At 51.2% G+C, this 20463-nt stretch overlaps 5 protein-coding genes across 5 annotated transcripts; 2 read left to right on the forward strand and 3 right to left on the reverse strand.

Moving 5' to 3' along the window:
• Window positions 1–1197: 1197 nt before the first annotated feature.
• HETIRDRAFT_420345 (uncharacterized protein) lies at window positions 1198–4711 on the reverse strand (the record flags this gene model as incomplete). The annotated part of the gene is made up of 7 exons (XM_009551143.1): window positions 1198–3763; window positions 3817–3839; window positions 3894–3956; window positions 4010–4160; window positions 4222–4379; window positions 4450–4622; window positions 4681–4711. The coding sequence occupies 7 exons, from the start codon at window positions 4709–4711 to the stop codon at window positions 1198–1200; spliced, it is 3165 nt and encodes a 1054-aa protein (XP_009549438.1).
• Window positions 4712–6106: 1395 nt separating this feature from the next.
• Window positions 6107–6646, forward strand: HETIRDRAFT_323315 (uncharacterized protein; the record flags this gene model as incomplete). Its single annotated transcript, XM_009551144.1, has 1 exon — window positions 6107–6646. A coding segment is annotated over one exon (540 nt), but the record flags the coding sequence as incomplete, so codon positions are not given.
• An 87-nt stretch (window positions 6647–6733) lies between these two features.
• HETIRDRAFT_64508 (kinase-like protein) lies at window positions 6734–9567 on the forward strand (the record flags this gene model as incomplete). Its single annotated transcript, XM_009550525.1, has 7 exons — window positions 6734–7159; window positions 7214–7508; window positions 7569–7779; window positions 7843–8222; window positions 8275–8427; window positions 8483–8667; window positions 8734–9567. 7 exons carry the CDS (start codon window positions 6737–6739, stop codon window positions 8815–8817), a joined length of 1731 nt encoding a protein of 576 aa, XP_009548820.1. The 3' UTR covers window positions 8818–9567.
• HETIRDRAFT_387501 (uncharacterized protein) lies at window positions 8785–9567 on the reverse strand. The gene has a single exon (XM_009551145.1). It carries the CDS (start codon window positions 9487–9489, stop codon window positions 9247–9249), a length of 243 nt encoding a protein of 80 aa, XP_009549440.1. The 5' UTR covers window positions 9490–9567; the 3' UTR covers window positions 8785–9246.
• A 56-nt stretch (window positions 9568–9623) lies between these two features.
• On the reverse strand, window positions 9624–19318 carry HETIRDRAFT_324675 (uncharacterized protein; the record flags this gene model as incomplete). The annotated part of the gene is made up of 10 exons (XM_009551146.1): window positions 9624–9888; window positions 9945–10135; window positions 10196–10532; window positions 10586–10793; window positions 10852–11980; window positions 12032–12425; window positions 12474–15473; window positions 15532–16421; window positions 16479–17927; window positions 17981–19318. The coding sequence occupies 10 exons, from the start codon at window positions 19316–19318 to the stop codon at window positions 9624–9626; spliced, it is 9201 nt and encodes a 3066-aa protein (XP_009549441.1).
• Window positions 19319–20463: the final 1145 nt, after the last annotated feature.

Consider the following 20463-nt stretch of genomic DNA (forward strand, 5'->3'; position numbering starts at 1 on the left):
TTGTTGTAAAATACACTCTTCGGGGTGGTGCCTGATGCTATTGAGGCTTGTGGTCTCGTCAAAAGTCTGTGCGGTCCTTGTCCATAATGGTCATGAAAGGTCGTGCTTGTCGTAACAAACCGGACATCTCACTGTCTATCCAAGCCCGACGAACAGATGATTGACCCAATCATTCATTTACGAAGAATTTGAGGCTCGCCGTGATCATGCCAGGTTTCACCAGCAGTAGAACCGTCGGCATCGCATTCCACATCTTTTTCTGCATATCATGACGCGGCCCCATGCTCCTCCTGATCATGCTCATGTACGTCTTCCCCACGTTGAAAGATATCTCGCAGATCACCTGAACTCTTCTTCTTCTTGACTATCTTTTTCGGTGTCTCAGCAACATCTACTGATTCCTCGGTGGCTTTCATCTCGACGTGACTTGTTAACCCTTCTGCATTGCTTTTTTTAGGCTCTGAGGCAGGGTACTGGAGCATGAGGGCTGGGCGAATTCGCGTGTAGAGGTGACCTGAGTTCGTGAGGTAAACCCGCAAGAATGACTGAATGACAAGTGGGCTTGTGTTATGTGGATAAAGCAGATCGTGTCGGTGGTATAGCGTCAGGGGTGAATTGTGCGTTGAGTAGCGCAAGGTCCATCGTTCTTTATAGGATCCTTGCGTTAGTTTTGGATCCAAGCTCCGAGTGGGCCGCTTTGCGACGACTTGGCGGAATCGGGGTCAACGTCAGACTTACGAAATCACTTGCTTCCTGCACGGAACGCTCCCAGATCGAGTTTGTTTCAATCTTATAGACGGCCTGAGATCTGAGACTTCTCGGAAAGGCGGCATCCACTATTGTTCCAACGAAACCCTGTGGCGGAGCTAATGCCACTTTCCGGACTGAACGTCATGTTCAAAATAATTCAACTGGACTATTCCATGGATAAGTAGATCTCCAAATCGCTCGCAATTCTTTCTGCATTCTGTCGCGCGTGGCCATTTTACAACCCTCTTTACTCGATTCGACAAACATTCCAGGCCCTGATGGGAGTCCGTTTCAGATTCTCGAAGTCTCACCGTGGGCAAAGTTCCATGGGATCAGTGATCCCATGGAACTTTGCCCACAGTGTCTGTAGTTCGGAGAGTGGCTTCGCTAAGATAGTATGCAAGAGCACCTGCAAAGACGGAGTACAATAACCAGTCAATAACTAGTTCATCGGTCACCCTCGACAATTTTGGTGGTCTGGAGATAGGGTTTTATAACATCCAGAAGCCCAGAATCTTGTTCTTGACCAACAGCATCCTGTGTGATTCCATGTAAGTCGAAGGCTTGTATTAGCATCTCCACTGCTTTCTCCAATTGAAGCCGTCGCACGTAGACCAGACCTAGGCTCCTAAAGTCATCTGCTGTCCTCTGCATATCTTCAACCTCCTCATGGGCCCGACGAGCGCCCTCAAAAGCATCAAATGCTCTATCTGTTTGATTGAGTGCAAAATGAACGGATCCTAACAGGTACTGTGCATCCCCAAGCAGCAAGATCACGCCCGTCCCAAGGGTTGTATAAAGGTCGACTGCACCCTTAAGTGACTCTACTGCCATCTCTGGATGCCCGAGCTTCCAGTGAACTTTGCCTAGGTGATACAGATCGCTAGCTTGACCGAGGAGGTCATTGACCTCGCAATGCCTCTTCAGAGCTCTTTCAAACATCTCTTGAGCCAACAGAGGTTCATCGAGCTGAAGATGGAGGACACCCAAGAGTTGAGAATCGTTCGCTAACCCAAGGCGCTCGTCTATTTTCGTATGAAGATCCAGTGCCTGTGTGAGCTCGTGTTTTGCCTTGGCTAAATCTTGAAGATGCAGGTGAACCTGTCCTAAGCACTGAAGTGCATTTGCCTGACCCAAAACATCTCTAGTCTTTTCATGAGATTGCACCGCCTCGATGAAAGTTATCTCTGCCTCAGGATAATTTTTGAGCATTCGGTAGGCTTCTCCTAGTACAACCAAGTCGTAGGCGTATCCGATGAAGCTTTCCACTTCGAGGTGAATATCCATCGCTCTCCTTGTCACGTCTTTGGCCTCGTCCAGCTTCCCAAGCCTTAGATACAACTGCCCCGTCGCGTACATGACGTTGGCTTGTCCCAGCTTGTTGTCTGCTCTGCTTTGCGCCAACCGTGCAGCCGTCAATTCGTCTGCCGCCTTATTCAGCTGTTCGAGGCCGAGATGTAGTTGCGCCAGGGATTGCAAGACATATCCTTGACCAGCACTGTTCCTCAGAGCGACATTTAGATCATAGGCATCGTCGAGAGTTTCTTCGGCCTCGGTTGGTTTATCAAGTAGATACAATATATCTCCTAATCTCCAGAGGTCATTGGCTTGGCCTAGTTCGTCTGCACCTTGTTTGTGAAGCTTCAGTGCAGTTTCAAGCTTCGCCTGCGCATCTTTCCACTGAGAAAGGAAGTAAGATGACATCGCCCATAGATAGTGGCCGTCGCCTCGGACTGAAGCCGAGAAGCCGAGCCTGTCTGCCTTGTGAACGGCTGTCGTGAGCAGCCGTTGATCATACAGGTTGATATACTGGCAAAATTTGACAAAGGAGAAGATCGACGCGGCGACGCCTTCGTCATGGGATGAATCCAGGGCAGACGACAATATAGCATCTATGTTTCCGATCTCAGGGTGGAGCTCTTTCCGCGTGTCGACAGAGAAGTAGTTGGAGCCTTGCAGCCCCAAAGACAGGTAATAGGCTTCGAGCTCGCGCATCTGAACCCGCGAGAGAGGCCGTTCTTTCTGCATATACAGCCGGATCGGCGAAAGCACTTTGACGTACGCGTTGTCCGAGTAGGCGAGTGCGCACTGTTGTAAGGTCGAAAGCGACTTGCGGATATCGGGGATGGACGCGATCGCAGTCTGGAACACGGATACTTTGGACAGCTGCATGCCCGCAGGGAGCAGGCTGAGCAGGCTGAGCACGAGCCTGGCGGATTTGTTCTTTGTCATCCGAAAGCTCCGCAGAGACATCTGGATGGAGCACTCGAGGCTGTCCAGGCGATGATCGCCGGCCCGCTGGACCATGGACGTATAGTTTTCGTTCCATTCCTCCCACAGCGTTTCGGTCTGCTCGCTCTGCGCGAGGTGAGCCAGGAGAGTCACAGCCAGAGGGACACGGTCGACCGCCTTCGTCAAGCGGAGAGCATAGTCATCAGAGTGGCCGGAGATGGCCTCGAATATTTTCATTGCGGCTTCCTCATCTAAGGGCCGTATAGGAGGTAGCCTTAGGGGCTCCATCCAAGCAGTATTGAGGGGTCGTTGAGCACCTCTGATAGTCACAATGATCGTGACGTCGGGCATGGCAGTGATCTTCGCCAGAAGCTCTTCAACAGGGCGCGTATCTGCTTCCCAGGGCGTTTCGAAGTTATCAAGGCATATGATGCATTTCATCGCTTTGACGTGCGCAAGCACTCTGCTCTGCAGATTCTCGCCCTCGACAGGGACGCCCAAGGCTTTTGCGAGCTCGATCAGGAGAGCGTCGCCGGACGTCGCCGCGTCACAGGGCACGAAGTAGCGCAAGTCGTGGAACAGCGCCTCGACCTGCGCATGGTGAAGAGCAGCCTGCGCAAGGGACGTCTTTCCGATGCCGCCCGAGCCCAGGATCGCGATATGCGCAGAAGTGGCGGGTGGGGTAGGATGCGCGACCATGTCGATGATGATCTCCATCTCGCGCTCTCTGCCGAAGAGGCCATTGCGTTTGGTAGGATCGGAGGGAAGGTCGTGAGAGGTACTGCGGAGCGGGTCCGGTCAGATGATAGCATGACAGGGCGAAATAGGGCATACGGCGTGACGATCGCAGACTTGGGCTGAGCGTACAGTAGTGTCAGAGAAGGGACGATAGAGGCGCAGATTGTTCTTACCTGCGCCCCGCTGCGTATCCAGATATCATGGATTTGCGCAGTGGTGTAGATTTGAAGTTCAAGCTAATTTTGGGTAGCGTTAGTTTATGTTCAAGGTCGTCTGAGCAGGCACATACTTGAAGCAAACTGAGTGTCTTCTGAACATCCAGGCCGCACTTCGTGATAGCCTCCGAAAGACGGCCGCGGCTAAAGAAAAGCTTCGTTTTCCTAGCATAGCTGCCCTTGAACTGGGACTCTTCGAGCAACTTGAGAACTTTAATCATGCAGCTGAAACGCATCGCTCATTTTTCTGGAAGCAGTCCTCAAGCTGGGTTGGGTATGAACACACCTCTCGAGTGTTCTAAATGCCTTGCGGAGGTGTTCGGGCAACTCGTCTTCCTGTTTACCAGCGTCGACGCACCGCGTATGAAATCCGTCAACGATGGCCTGGATGCTCTCGATATTGTCCATCACGCTCTGCCACTCGTCCTTGTACTTATCGAGATCCTGAAGTGTGTGACAGATCATCAGTCGAATATAGGAGGGGGAACAAATTGAAGCGGGGAGAATGACGCACATCTTTCATCTGCTTGATCTGAAGCAACAATGCCGCTACGACCTTCACGTACGGCACATTCTGCACAAGCTCACCAACCTGTGTCAAAATCCCCATCGCAACGCCGAAGTTGCTAGAGGCGACAGAGGCGACAGAGGCGACCATCGTCGGTTTCGTAGGCCCTGATGCCGGAGCTAGGACCAATCACTGAGTGATATAGAAAAATCTGGGCGGAAGAGTATCGAAACTTACCAGCAGGTTTCACGGAGCCTTTGGGAGGCATGATGAGTGTCTGGTAGTTGTGAGAAGAGATGGGACTCGAGAGCGAGTTGAAGTGTTTGACAGCTGAGCGCTGGCCTGTAGGACCCCGAGAGCTGCCGTCTCAAGCCGTTGAAATGAAAGAGGCCAGACGCTGCATGACGGCTATAAATTACGAATGATAATCGATTTATTGACGAGCTGCTGAAGATGAGCAGAGAGCGTTCTTTTGGAGGACTTTAGTGGTGGCGGATCTTGGGCGGTTAGGGCGCGCTGTAGACCCTCACAACCGCGCTATCGAATTGCATGGTAAGTCGCTCTGATACGTAGATTATCGTGGGGTACTCTGGGGTACTCTGGGGTACTATATGCGGCGTGGAGATGGATTTAAATCAACATCAAAGGGATGGGCGGTGCAGCGCCAAACTGAGTCTCGAGTCTCCCTGACGGTACTGAGTTGCCTGGTAAGGACTGAGATTGAGTGTATTGGGACGCCTCCCAATAGACTCAGTTGCAGGTTTGATACGCTCGTAGTATCAGGTGGTTTTGTAGGATTCACGGCGGAGACATGATGAGAATCGCGAAGCTCACCTCGAATGACGGCTTTGGGGGCGAACCTGATACAAAGGGTCATCATCAAGACGTCCATGCACTGGACGAATCTGAGAGCGTGTTACTCATTGGCAAGGCAGTCGGTCGATAGCCTGTTTAATGCAGCAGCGACGCGCAGGGAGGACCAGAAGACAAAGCAGCCTCGTGGAATAAGGTTCTGAGGTTATTTTTGAACATGTAACCATTTTTATTTCAGGGGTAAATCTATAACGGTGAGAAGTTATTTATGGGGTTGACGAAAAAAAATTTGCATGTCAGACACAACCTGTTTGCATACGCCTGATACAGCACATGGTCCAGCAGCCCTGGGCACCAGTGATCAGTGACCAGTGCTCAGTTGTTAAAACGTTAAAGGACCACGCACGCAGCTGCGCAGCTCGCAGACGTCAGTGCGCTAGAAGAGAGTTCGAGAGAAGGTTATCGAGAGAATCGGCGTGGGAAGGGTGTGACGCAAGAGAAAGTGGGAGTGTGACTGCGTGACGAGAGAGGCGTAGAGGAGCAGGCGTTGCCAACGGCTGTGACCAGTCGACCACCTTGCTCTCCTCCTCCTCCTCCCACTCACCGTGCAACAGTGCCCAAGCACACAGCATCTCACCTGCAATATCTCACTGGTGAGTAGCGCTCGTACCATCTTGATCCTGTCTCATTGTCGCCGGTTGTCACCCTGCGCCTCGTTTTGATCCTAGCTATCGCCGGGGTAGATCGTTGCATCACCCTGGGCCGGGTTGCAGCTGTTGAGACCGGACTGAGAGCTCCGTGAATGGACCATTAAATCATTGACGCCAGCCCTTTGCGTTTTGATCAGGACATGTCCTCGAGTTCACCACAGAGCATCATCGACCAGAAGCCGTACTCCCACCAGTCCCCCTCTTCCAATCGTCGCCAATCAAAAATCACTGTGGAATACCACAGGCCATCCAGGGAGTCAGTACAAGAGTACCAGGACCTCCTCTCCAACGCCAACATCCACGCTGCCGCCGCAGCAAAGTACAAGGACCCGTTTGTTCCCTCCAGACCTCCCCCTCCCCCTCCCGCCCCCTCCCCTCATCAGAAACTCAAAGCCGAACCTTCCTCTCTTCCTCACAAGGTTCGCAACTCTCTGCAGAAACCCCGTCACCGGAAGCACAGTCTGCCCTCCCCTCCTCTCGCTGCTATCCAATCCGAACGTGATCCCTTCGCGTCCCCCACATCTTCTATCCCCGCATACTCCCTACCTCCTCACGCGGAAACTGCTGACATGGCGTCTGGAACCGTGCCTCCCCCTCGGCCTTCGCGCGCCAATACCGCCACCTTGAACGATCTCTACCACGATCCTAACGCCCTCGCTTCCCGTCGTCTTTCCACCCCTGGAAATCTCAACATGTTCGAGAGCCCAACGTCCCAAGAATCTTCTGACTATCTGTCGCTGTCGACCGCCCCATCCACGGTGTACGGTGGGATGCCTCCCAGCGTTCCGCCCACGCCAACCGTGGGACCCGACCGACCCAGCATCGGCAATCGATCACGGAGTGGGACTGCGACCAAGGGGAAGAAGGGCATGCTCGGTTTCATGTCTGACTTCCTCAACTCTAGCAAGCGACCGGAGATCAGCACTCCGTATGATCCCGTCCACCTTACTCATGTTGGGTTCAATTCGTCTACTGGAGAGTTCACAGGGCTTCCGAAGGAATGGCAACAACTTCTACAGGACAGTGGAATCTCTAAGCTGGATCAGGAGAAGAACCCTCTGGCGGTGATGGAGATAGTCAAGTTCTATCAGGAAGGCGGCGGCGATGTTTGGGACAAGATGGGGCATGCTCCAGCGCCTATTGGGGGAACGCCGCAGCAGCCAAAACCTATTGATGAGAGTTTGTACACATCCGTGCGTTTCGCATCTCTCCCCGTCTGCTCAGCTCTGCTGAGCTTTACAATATAGCGGCCTGCTCCCCCACCTCCGAAAAAACCACAGCCTCCGCCCGTCACACACTCTGCATCTGTTCCCGCACCGTCTCCTACTGCTTTCCGCCCAGCCCCGACACCACCGACACCGGCATCCCCGAATCTTGATCGGTCGACCTCCCAGCGGACGACACCAAAGCCGCCACGCGGCGACTCCCTCGGACGTTCTAACACGACCAAGGACCGGCGGTCTCCCGGACCCGGGACGCCCCATCACGCACACTCGCAGACGCAGGGTACCCCCGGGGCAATCCCGAACTTCACACCTCCAGGCAAGTCCGCACTGTCAAGGACCCCCCCAAACTCTTCCCTGACCTCAAAAACCTCTGTAGGTCCGACACCCGATCGCGCTCGAGCGCCAGCGCAGCCGAGCCCTGCGGCGTCGAGCTTGGCAAAGGCGGCTGGCGTTGCGACACCAAGAAGGCGGGAGAAGAAGGAGAAGGACAAAGATAAGGAGGCGGATATCGTGAAACGCCTGCAGCAGATCTGTACGGATGCGGACCCGACAAGGTTATATCGAAGTTTGGTGAAGATCGGCCAGGGGTGAGTGCTCACCATTCATTCATTTTGTAATAACTTGTTGACCATCTGCGCCACGCATCGTAGTGCGTCGGGCGGTGTGTTCACGGCATATCAGGTCGGCACGAACATGTCCGTCGCGATCAAGCAAATGGATCTCGACAAGCAGCCCAAGAAAGATCTCATTATAAACGAGATTCTCGTTATGCGGGCCTCGCGCCACCCGAACATCGTCAACTACATCGATTCGTTCCTCTACAAGAACGAACTGTGGGTTGTGATGGAGTACATGGAGGGCGGGTCGCTCACAGATGTCGTCACGGCTAACTTGATGACGGAGGGCCAGATCGCAGCCGTGTCGAGGGAGACTGCACAGGGCCTGCAGCACCTGCACAAGCACGGTGTCATTCATCGTGACATCAAGAGCGACAACGTGCTGCTGAGCATGACGGGCGATATCAAATTGAGTGGGTGTGCTTCCTCGGACTCAACCGCTGTCTATCTCTGATCCCGTTGCAGCCGACTTTGGCTTCTGCGCGCAAATATCTGACCCCGCGCACGCGAAGCGGACCACTATGGTCGGCACGCCGTACTGGATGGCACCCGAAGTTGTCACCCGGAAGGAGTACGGGCCCAAGGTCGACATTTGGAGTCTGGGTATCATGGCGATTGGTGAGAATGCGTGTTCGCTGTTCCACCGTCTTATGCAATCCTGATCCATCGTCAGAAATGATCGAGGGCGAGCCGCCATATCTGAACCAGAACCCGCTGAAGGCACTGTACTTGATTGCGACGAACGGGACGCCCACAATTGCGAACCCAGAGTCGCTGTCACCTGTGTTTCGGGATTATCTAGCGAAGACTCTGGAGGTGGACGCGGAGAAGCGGCCTGATGCGGCACAGCTGCTGCAGGTATGGCACACATGATCCTTCATATCCGAATAAGCTCTGATGCACCGATCTTCTCATTTAATCTAGCATCCATTCTTCGCTGGTGCAGAGCCCCTCCGGACGTTGGCACCGCTCATCAAGGCGGCACGGGACATCGCGAAGTCGAAGTGACTTTTTTAGCCGATGTCCGCTGATGATGTCCCCTTCCCATCCACCCTTCTATCTATCGTCTGTGTTCTATTCTACAATATCGAACTCATCAACTTGCCAGCATCTATCACCGGCGGCACGCCATGCCCGTTCCAGTACTTCCATCCCGTTCCCACCCGTTACGCCACTTGCCTTTCCCCCCTCGGTGATGCATCTTGGACATTTCCCTAGTCAATGCAACATCTGTTGTCGCACACCCGTTGTTACCCGCTATAATCGCGGTCGCGACCCAGTTCCAGTCACCGGGCGCCGCTTGAGGATCCATAATGGGATACCCTCGATACCCTCCCTTCAACGCTTGGTTCTGGCTGCGCTGTCGACGACACGTTCTCCCGGTCGCCGCTGACCCTTCATTAGTCCGCCCGTCGTCCCGTTCGCTAACTTAGACACCTAGAAAACAAAACAACTTTCGAGGGCTGTTCTTACCGTACTCTTCGTCTTCCGCGCCGAGTTGGACGGCGTCGTTTCCCTCGACTCGTCTTGTTTCGCTCTCCTTAACCTGTAAGCTGTGAAGTTGTTTCGATACATCGGACGATGATAAGTGCAAGTGTGCTTCCGCAATCTATGTGGTATTAATGGACGGTGAAATGGAAAAAGACATTGTTGATGGTGAGGTTGAATAAATACAAGCATGTCTGTCAGAGATACATATAGTGAAACGCTACTGATACAGCTAGATGGGTGGGTTCGTAAAAGATTCAAGAGACATGCTACCAATATGCACCCCATCCTACGGGAGGTGTGTTAGAGAAGACAATGTCAGTCACTCATGCAGACATACCGATGAACATGCACGCCAAGTTGGCGGGATCTGTCGCCTCTGCCAGCAACTCATTGACAGTGTACTCGACGCTGAGCGACTTGTCCAGCTTGCGCGCGACGGATGTCAGCGCACGGTCCGCCGCCTCGTCGACGCCACCGCTGCTCATGTCGATGCCGATTCCCAGATGTGTCTGGTCGTGGGTGGGTTGTTGCTGCGCTGTGCCGGTGGTGCCGCCCTGGACGCGCTTCAATTTCATTTCGGTCGCCGTCCTGAACCCCAACCTGAGATCAGCATTGAATCATTTGCCGTAGAAGGTAAGGCGGACCACGAGTGAAGCGGGTCGTATTTGAACACTTCTAGGACCGTGAGGATGACCTCCGACCCTTCCCGTAGAACACGCAACGTCTCTTCTGCGCAGCGCTGGAACACGCCTTGAGTTCCCGAAGTTCCCATGCCATCAACCATATCCGGGGTCATTCGAAAGGGTACTAATTCAGGTATTGGGAGGAGTTTGCCCTATAAACGAACCGCCAGGTGAGGAACGGTGAGTAGCTTGCAAAGGTCTCTCATACGAACTTGCTCAAAGGCTATCCCGAGATCTATCGGGACAACTTCACCGGTGGCATTGTCCATGAGAATATTTGACGTATGCCGATCACCAAGCCCGAGAATATGGCCCACGATGGAGGTCGTCGCAACACTTCGCGTGTAGTTCAACCGCATGGCAAACCAAGACATTGGGAGCTTGTGCTTTTCCGTGAAGTAGTGCCGCATCACCGGTCTGAAGCGGAGCTTCAGCTCGGCGAACAGCGCAATCAGCCTGGAATTGACGGTAGAATCCCTTTTGTATTTCTCACGCAATTCATACATTTTTTTGTAGAATTCTTCTCGTGAGATGTCCGTAGGGTTATACCTAGCCCACCATCTGTCACCGTTATGATCACGTAGAAAAAAGAGAGGACAAACTTTGGGTGGGCTTTTAGGAGCCAGCTAACGAGAGGGGAGGTGTTGCCCACGAATTCAATGATGCCGGCTTGTACCTCTAACGGGATGACCTTATAGGCCCTGATGTTGAGATTGCGCTTTCGAGTCTCTCTGTCACGGCGAAGAACAACATTGACGAGATCGAACACCTGCTCCATCACAGCGTCCTGCCGTAGATCATCATCCCCTTCTCCTTTGAACTAAGAAATCTCGTTCAATAAGAGCAACTTTACAGATCAATATTCGACCTACCAATTGTTTGTACCTAGTCCCATTACTGCCACAGCAGGTAGTAATCTTGGGTAAGTTGACGCCCCCGGCGGTGTCGTACATTGTTTCGTAATGACTGATCCAAACGCAATCTTGGTATCGTGCAGTTGGATCGAGAGGAGTATGGGCTGTCAGCACAGGGACAGGAACATTCTGTAATTTTCGGATAGGAGCAGTCTCTGGAATGGGGAAGGGCCCGACTGGTTTCTTCTGGTTGCTGTTCCCTTTCTCTTTGACGGGAAATTTGGCCCAATGGATCGAAGCATAGCATACTTCTTCTATGCTACTGATCCTTGTACCGGAGGAAGAATCGCTTCGAAGACGGTCAAATATATCTGTAGCCGCTGCTGCTCGCTCCCCTTGTGAGAAGGAATGATCATGTCGGGCTGAAAGTCGTCTGCTGGGTGCAGAGCTCGACGGATGGGGCATCAAGCAATACACCTGATACACGCTATGGAAAGGATGATCGCTGCACATGCGAAGGACGAGGGCCTGCAATGTTTCTTGACTTGTTGGCATTGTTTCCTTGGAAGGTTTAGATAACCGGGCAGAGAGTTGGTGAGCCAAGAAGACAAATTTCCGAGATGGGACACGCCCCACAGACTCGCGAACTTTGGTTTGGAGAGGCAGATCGTCGAAGTTGGCGAACCACAGAGAAGTCAAACGGATATGTGCATCGTCATCAAAAGCATCGGACGCTTCCAGACATCGAGAATACATATCGATGGCCTGTTGCAAGAATATGTTTCGAGCTTCGGTATGTTTGTGATATCGTGCCTCGTCTTCTTGTAGCTGTTTCTCGGCCTTATTTTGGTCACGTGCTAAGTCTCCATATTCACGGCTGGATTTAGACATCTGTTTGATTTGCTTGTGGCGATCGTGGATCTCTTTCTCCTTGCGATCGACATACATCTTCAGCCGGATGGCGTCGGGAGATTTCACGATCGCTTGGTATTGCCTATCTGCAAACATTGCACATTCGTGATAGACGGTGGCATGCGTTGAGTCTGGGGCAGCAATGTCGCTCAGCAAGGTAGCAGCAGGATCGAAATAATGAGACCAGATATCCGTTGGCTTTTGAAGACAAGCTTCGGACGACCAAGCTCCCTGGTCAATAACGTCTGAGTAAATCGTAAAAGAGTTTGGGTAACAACTCACGAGACGGGCGAGTAGCTGGGCTTTTTGGAGGCGGAGAGACGAAGATTGGAGTTTTGCAGCTGGAAAGTGGCGTTTAATGAGTTCTTTCATGTACCCGACAGCAGACTTTGGCTCCTTCTTTAGCCAAAGAACATGGGAAAGTTCCTGCGAGAGAGCAGGGCTGGCCTCCTTCAACTCCAGGTTTTGCGCTCGAGTGACTGAATTTAGCGCAATTTGCAAGTTTTGCGACTCGCGAGCTGCCTCAGAGATGCGGAGAAGACATTGTTTCTCGATATCATACAGCTCAGAAACGAACGGGGTACGCATCGTCCCGATTAGCGTTCGTTGCTCTTTTTGGCGCACAGATCGAAGGAGAGCGATGCGCGTAGCCATAATACTCTCCAGCACCGGAAAGCTTGAAATTTCTTAGAGACAAGATCCCAGGAACAGAAGACGGACATACTCGAATTCAGGGTCAATTTGGCTGAAGTCTGCCCATTGTATGGCTTTGAGGTCCTTCGATTGAAGGCATTTCTGTATCTCATTGCTGCCCCAAAGCTTGACCTGATGAAGACAAATGATGTTCTGCGTCACCTCGTGAATGCCAACCAGGTCTTCGTCCGCCATTAAGCGCAGTCGTTCCATTTCTTTTAGAAGCGCGGCTCTCACGGTCGTGTCTATGGATCGTGTATCACGTTCACGATAGACAGCTCGGAGAGCTTGGTACAATGCAGCACCAGAGTCATCCGTCCCTATCTTTTCTGGTAGGTCCCATGTTTCTGTACGCCAACCTAAATGGTAGCTCATTGCAGCGGATGCATGTACTCCTCCCATGGTATCGGATGCATGATGTTGAACACTGAGAGCTAAGTTGTCAAAGCCGAACGAATGAAGTGACTGTAGAACACCTTCTGCTTCACCCGGATCTCGACTATTGGCCTCTAGAGCAGCGCCATGGAACTGAAATGCCTTTTCCCATTGTTTTTCGTGATGAAGCCGTTTCATCAAGAAATGATGAAAATCGCGCGCTTTGATACCGTAGAAACTGTCCGGCTCCTCAATATGACTGTATATATCGAACAGTATCCTCTCGGCATCGTCGGCCTTGTTGACCATAATTTCGCCCTGATACTCGACTGCTAGCTCATGGAAGAGGAGAGCCGTCGTGTATGCTCCACAGGCAATCGCACTTTTGCTGAGCAAGATGAGATCTATATCAAGCCACTTGTCATATGCAAGGGCATCGCTAGAGTGTCCAGGACGGCATTGTCGCAGATGAAGAGCAACGTCCACCACGGCACGAAGAGACTGGACATCAGAATCTGTTGAAGAGAGGACGGACGCGAAATATCGGGAGAGAATTGTTCGACAGGACCTTCCATCTGTCGTCGCCGTACTGGCCAGATCGCCGCGTAACATTGTGTGCGTAAGGATGGGTAAAGTCAGGCCTGCGAATGATGTGTCTGATTGTAGAATGACGGAGAGTTGTGAATAGAAAGGATTGCTAACACTGAGAACATCGCTGATCAGGGTAGCAACTGTGGACACCCACGTCCGAAAATCTTTCGCTATATCAACAAAAGACGGCGATTCCAGGCTGTCGATGACGGCCGCAGGTCTCTTTAGGGAGGGAAGAGGGCGGATACGAAAGTAAGCCATTTCGTTGATATATTCAGAGGACCAGAGCTGGAGATCTGGCAATTCTGTTGACGCTAGAGTCCTTAAAACACGATAGGCAGAATTGACTCGGACGGGGTCATCAGAGTCAAGCATCAACAGTAACGCCTCTAGAATGGAGCGCTCAGAATCTGAGGGATCCACCATTGGCGCAGAATCCTTCGATACTTTTGTCTGAGAGATACATTGTCGTCGGTGATGCGTCACTTGAGCACTGAGGAGATTCGTTCCAAAGCTGTGAACCTGTCCCTTCTGCACCAAAAGCAAGATCGCAAAGGCATCGATATCATCATCTTGAAGTTCAGGGGAAGGTGGGATGCAGTCTTTAAGTCGCCAGAAGTCTATGCGAGAGAACTGCGCTGAAGGATACTGCTTGGCGATAGATAAGTCTCTAAATCTCCTGACTATACGGAACTTATTTGACGTGATACGGGGATCGGCGAGGATTGATGAGAGGCTGCTTAATGAGACGTCTTGGTAGAGCAAGGCAAGGTTTGCTGTGAGTTTTCGTGGCCAGGCCGTCAAAGCATTGATGACCTGAGGTTTGATGTGAGGCATCGTCGAGAGATATACAACTTGATACTCGAGCCATTGAAGTAAATCGTTGCCGATGCGAGAAACGTTGATATCCACACTCATGGAATAGTCGTGCGCCAAACAACATATGCGGATCAGAACATCTGAAAGACGTAAATCCTTTTCCGTACTCTTTGAGTACTGCGCAAAAGCCCACTGTAGAATGGACTGAGCCGCACGGGCAAGATCAATCTGTGTCAGCAACGAAGAAGCGCCGTTGACGAGAGCATGAAGGATTATGGGCTCTCGAAAGTGCCGATAGTGGCATGATATCCACAGGCACAAGGCGTTAAGACAACGTAGTTGCTCATTGACCAAGGGCGATTGTTGAATAGCTGCGAGTAGTTGATGTAGGACATGATACGAAGTCGCGGTTGACACAGCATCAGGTATTCGTGCTGCAAACCAATTCAAGGTCAAAAGGACGCTCTTGGTTTCAAAAGCTGGCAGGTTTGGTCGATGGGCAAAGGTGTCATTGTGAATCCGATGATGGGTCAAGTGTTGGAAGATTTCAGCAGCACGATCTGACTGATGTAGTCGCAGCTCCTGGACGATACTGCCATCTGGACTGCAATCTTGGTCGCCAAGAGTTCGCAAGATAGCGACAACGATGCCATCAACGTCTCTCTGCATTTGTTTGTCTAGCACCATGTCAGGATCCCAATGAGCGAATTTCACGATGAGGGAATGTTCCAGTGCATTTGAAAATGCATTCGCCCCAGACTCCACGAGAGCTTCTACTGAACGAGTCAATTGGTAACCAACGAGATCCGCAAAGCACTCTCGAAAACCTTGTGTGACAGACTTGGAGACTGCTTTGCAATGATTGACAAAGAAGTGTTGTCCCTGAGTGACTTCTTCAGCATTGTCACCTGCAAGAATGTTTACCGAGGTGAAAGCACGAAAAGCAGCCTCGGCACAGTCCCTCCGATCACGGTATCCTAAAACACGAGGGGAAAATCGTAGAAAGTCGTGACCTCCCTTATAGATGGAGTACGCGATTTGAGATATGTAGATCTCAAAGAGTTCGGCGGTCCTGGATAAGCCCATCCGTTCGGAAACACCACTGAAGACTGCCTCGATATGACGAGAATAGTCATCAGTGAAATTGCAAGCTTCCAATAGATGCCAGTAAGGCCCTCTTCGGACTGCTGAACTGACGACCATGATGTTGCCTAAGGTGATGAATCGAGTTAGCATATGCTCATACCTAGAAGTAGAACTCGGTCATCAGTCGGTATCCGGAGTATCATGGATGGAATACTTACTCGGTGAGTTGCGTTGACAAATGGCTGTGTATCTTACCGTAGAGCTCCATCGAATCACCGTTCCTGAAGCGCGAAAGGGTGAACAGACGAGCGTTGACACACGCAACCCGAAAGCGGACACGAATATCTTCATCGATACTCATAGTAGGAAGCACAGTGGTCGGAACGACACCAGACTTGATTTCCTCGCCATTTTCGCCAGGATATGGTACAGACCAAACTAATTCCAATGGATCTTCGGCGAGATATCTGTCTAGAAAAGCAACTAGGGAGTCTCGAATCCTCCAAGATCGAATTTTGTTTGTTCTGAGAGTCTCCAAAAGCCAGCGACATAGCGAGCGAGCGTGTTCGCCTGCTTGTTCACTGACTACAGACTCCTCAGTCCACAGAGACACAGTGGAATCTAGGAATTGAATAACTAGAAGCTGTAGCGTCTCGCTTCGTGAATAGGTATATTGAAGAAGCAATGATTCGAACTTGTCCAAGAAGTTGTCGAGGGCTGTGATGTTGAGGTTCATAGTCCTTTGCCGCACATTGCTGAAATATGATGGACTTGCTAATAAGAACTCGTCTGCATTACTGTTTAAGATGAGCATAGTCAGTTCTTTATCTCTAGTTGGCTCTCCTGATGGCGACTGAAGGATTGGGCCGAGGGCTAGAAAGGACATGCAAACTGTGATGATATACTGGGCAGACGACGCTCCATGTGTTTGTCTGTGAGTTTCCGGAAAACTGGTAGCGGCGGGTAGTGCTGTTCGAATTGGTGCAAAGTCGTCTTCGTCATTAATGTCCATCGGATGCGATGAGCTGTTACCACCCGTCAATTTGGACAGTGTAATCCGAAGCACATCCTTCATAACAACCATAACCTTCGCGGAAACATCTTGAACCTGATTGTATCAAGAATATCAGTGTCCAAGATCTCATAAGTGATATGAGAGACTGACATCCGAGCTGCGCCAGATTATTCGTTGCAACTCGCGTCGTGACATTGCCATTTGTCTCCGCTTTTGTTTCACGTTCGATGTCAATTCCTGCAGCACACTGTTTCGTATCCCAGTGCCTTGTACTGGCGATAGCAGTCCCTCCCAACCCGCATGATCCTGTTCCTCCTCAGACGCAATCAGGGGTTCAAAGCCCAAGAGAACGACAGCCTTTTCTTCCAAAGTCCATCGCTGCATCTTTAAGAGGGGCACAACGTGGGCGATCAGCTTGCAAGCGGTCTGCAATACACGCCTGTTCGACCAGATGCCATTAAAAACCAGAAGAGACTCGAAAGACAGAGCAAGAATTGCGCAGTCTAAAAAGCGTCGAGCCTTTTCAGCGCTCAAATGAACGGCCGTTTCTGGTAGACTCTCCCAATCTAAAACGAGGGACTCTAAGAATTTCAGGAGAGCGGCGGAAACTCTCCTCTCACGACTGCCTGGCTGCGCAAGATCTGTAAGCTTGTTGGCGTTTGCTGGCGGTAGAGTAGGGGTGATTGACAGATTAGACTCCAGTTTATGATGTCGATGAAAAGGGGGCAGTTGAGCGTAGAGCAGGAACCCGCGGATAATGGCTGTTCGATACTCGTCCTGCATCTCTTGTACGATGGCACATTCCGGTAGCATTGCCCGACAAATCAAACTGCTCCTCTTCGACAATCCGCAGATACTCTCTAGTAAGGTCATCATGTCGGCAACAGAGGGGTGAGTTGACTTGGTCCTGCTACCATCCAGTGAGCTCCCTCGAGCTATGCGCGTGACACCAAGGCTCCAGCTGTCGACCAACCAACTGAGAACCTTTCCCTCCAGATGCATGCGATAGAGCCGCATGTCCTGAACAGCGACTTGTAGACACAACGCCATGAAGACGCACACGGAATCGTATGGGAAAGGAGGACCCTGGACGTCAAGGTCTTTGGCGAAAGTCTCAATCTCCACCAGGACGCGCTGCGAGTTGAGGAGACGCTTGGAATGATAGAGAAGCGTGTACGCGACATGACACGCTGCACGACAGACAACGGGGACAACCGCTCTTCGCATCGCATGCGTCCAAATAGGGTCCCAAGTCGATGGTCCATTGAATTCCTGTGCCGCTGGCTGCCCGAGGGACATCTGCCTGTCTGCGATGGCAGAAAGACACAAGAAAGTCCAAGATTGGACCACAGCATCATCAAAAGTTAAGAATTGGAGTAATGTCGACATTATGTCCTGACGGAGGCTGTTGTGAAATATGGACCAGTGTCGATCAATGATAAATAGTAATCTCTGGAGGTTGTACGCGCGAACGGCAGAAGGTGTCTGAGTTCGGACAGAATCCAGCACCGATGAGATAGGATTGTCAAGCTTGATTCTTTTTCCATCCCTTTTGCTGTATTGCGACGCAGAATGGATGGATTCGGACAGAAGGAACAGCTGCCAAGGACATTGATCAACAAATCTGAGTGTCCAAATAGATTCGAATGCACCTTTGCCGCGCAGTCAGCTTGTAATTCAAGGATTGCCCATGCTAATGCTTGGGCAGGATCAAAATTCCAGCCGTATCGAAACGTTCGAGCAACAAAAGCTGCAGGACCACATCCTTCCAAATCGTCAGGTAAGGTGAGCTGTAGCCTCAAAGAGTCAAGTGATAGCCCTTGAAACCCCCAACGATTATCAACCGTGCCGCCGAGTAGATTCCAAAGCTTGGTTATACCATCTATATGTGGGCCATCGAGGGAAACCTCCTTCATCTTCGGATCGTCTGCGGTGTAATAGGGAAACAATATCCTTAGTACAACGATCAAGCCCTCCTTCATGCTCTTGTTCTTGGTGCCCCATATCCCGATCAGACCATCCCAGGCACCGAGAGCAAATTGAGAAACGGCGCTCCGCTTATTCAGGGCAAGGTGAGAAAGTGTAGCAGATAGCGCAGCGAGGAAGTCTTGGTGGAGGGATGTATCTTCAGAATAATTCCGAATAAATCGAAGAAGGCGGGTCAAGACATCATTTGCCAGACAAGGATATTTAGAAGACAGGAGCGGCACAGAAGGTGACCGGAGAAGGATTGCGAGGAGGGATGCAAATTCGATTTGTTCCAGGGAGACCGAGCGTAAGACCTTTGTAGAGGAAGGAGATGGTCGAGGAAAAGACGGTCCTGGAGTTCCGCTGGCCTCTCGCCTCCGCCGCTTCTTCGTCTGGGTAGAGGTTGTAGCAAAAGTGTCGTTTTCGTCATCGTGCGAGAGATCTGAGTCGCCCCCTTCCGTACCCATGTCAATGCTCCCTTCTTCATCGCCTTCTTCACCACCAATCCTCACTCTCAATGAGTCACCTAGGACCACATTGAAGCCCATCTCCACAATTCTCACCCAAGTTTCGTTGTCCAGATGCTCCAAGTGTGGCGTATAACTGACCACACACCGTATGGTTTTGGCATAGTCCAGAGCGACTGGGGTATACAACTGTCCCTGGTAGACACACATCTGTAGAAGATGAATGAGGAGTACCTTGATGGTCTTCCTGTGTAGTACATGTACACTTCTCTCCGTTAACCATCTGATGACAGAGGCTACCTCGCTAAGTCGCCTCTCTGCTGTATTTGTCGAGCCTGACTTGGTCGTTGGCTTGGTGCATATCGCTTTTTCCTTGATGGCTGTCTCAAATAAGGCTTGGAAGATAGCGAGCCAAGGCTTCCCGGTGCCATGCTCGTCGAGGTTATCGATTACAGAGTCACGAGAAAAAACAGTGCGAACGGAGGATAGGCCTTCTTGTCTGTCTTTGACTTTTTCGCTCCCTAGCTGCCTACAGACAGCCTTGAGAGTGTTCATGAGAGAAATGATGCGGCACAGAATGCGCTCGAGACAAGAATATGGCGGAGTCGTGACACGCGACGCGTTGATCACGATAGGTCACGATACTGCTGACTGTCTGTATACCGTTGTTTGTCCCTCTGCCCATAAATTTCGTCTTTTTCGTTCCAGCATGAATGCATGAACTCTCCTTGCTCCTTGACAAAAGCTCAAAAATCAGTGAACGTGGAACGTGGAACGTTTAATATTTGAGCCCCACTCTCCTCAGTTCTTATTATCTTATAATCTTCCTCATCGTGCGAAATACTCGAGATTTATCGCTCTGGGGGATCTCCGATGTTATCAGGCCTACTTCTGCTCGGGCAGTGCTTTCACCCCACCCTGCACCGGTTCTGGATTGGCCCACAGGAATGCTCACCCGCCGTCTAATCAACGGATGGATTGGTGCCAGAGAAGTGCAGATTCTGTTCAGTGGGATCTGACACGGTTTGTTGCTACCATATAAACTACCTTAATTTTGCTACTTCGTTCCAGCTGTCCATGAGTAATGTGATTTTTGAATGTTTGCCTATAAAGATTTGAGAATTTGAGTGCTGTTCTGAGACTGCACGATATCACAACATTCTTCCTCAATGTCTATGGCATGGTGTGCAACAAATCATGCTGCAAATGCACTGTGCGCGCTCGTGGGACGATTACCTAAAGTACACGCTTCACGTGTTCCAGCGTGTTCCCCGTCGCGTTCACTTGTTGAGCACCCGGTAATACTCCCTCAGACTGCTACGATGAGCAACTCTTCCAAGAAAAGCATGTCGGGTCTTGGAGCCGTCAAACGCGATTTTTCTTCCAATATGGTCAAAAAAGAGCTAGTTCCCATCGTCACAGCATCGAAACGGTCGTCCATCTCAGACGCGTTGAGGAGAGCAATCGAAGAGGGAGTGGCGAGTAGGGAATTAGATGACAAGATGAGGGCTTCACAGTCGTCCGCATCATCCTCGGCCACGTATAATTCATCGTCCAAACGTTCTTTCGCATCCCGAGGAGAGACAGCCCCATCCGCTAAGCGCCGCCAGCTTCCAGATTCGTGGGACACTTCCACTCCATCGTCTAGCTATGTTACATCTTATGCCACCTCCACTCAATCACACTCTTCTACAGCGGCA

The sequence above is a fragment of the Heterobasidion irregulare genome, assembly GCF_000320585.1.
Source record: "Heterobasidion irregulare TC 32-1 unplaced genomic scaffold scaffold_08, whole genome shotgun sequence".
Classification (NCBI taxonomy): domain Eukaryota; kingdom Fungi; phylum Basidiomycota; class Agaricomycetes; order Russulales; family Bondarzewiaceae; genus Heterobasidion; species Heterobasidion irregulare.

Bases quoted from the DNA above. Each gene is read 5' to 3' on its own strand.
- HETIRDRAFT_387501 (XM_009551145.1), bottom strand. From the start codon at position 9,489: ATGCTTGTATTTATTCAACCTCACCATCAACAATGTCTTTTTCCATTT.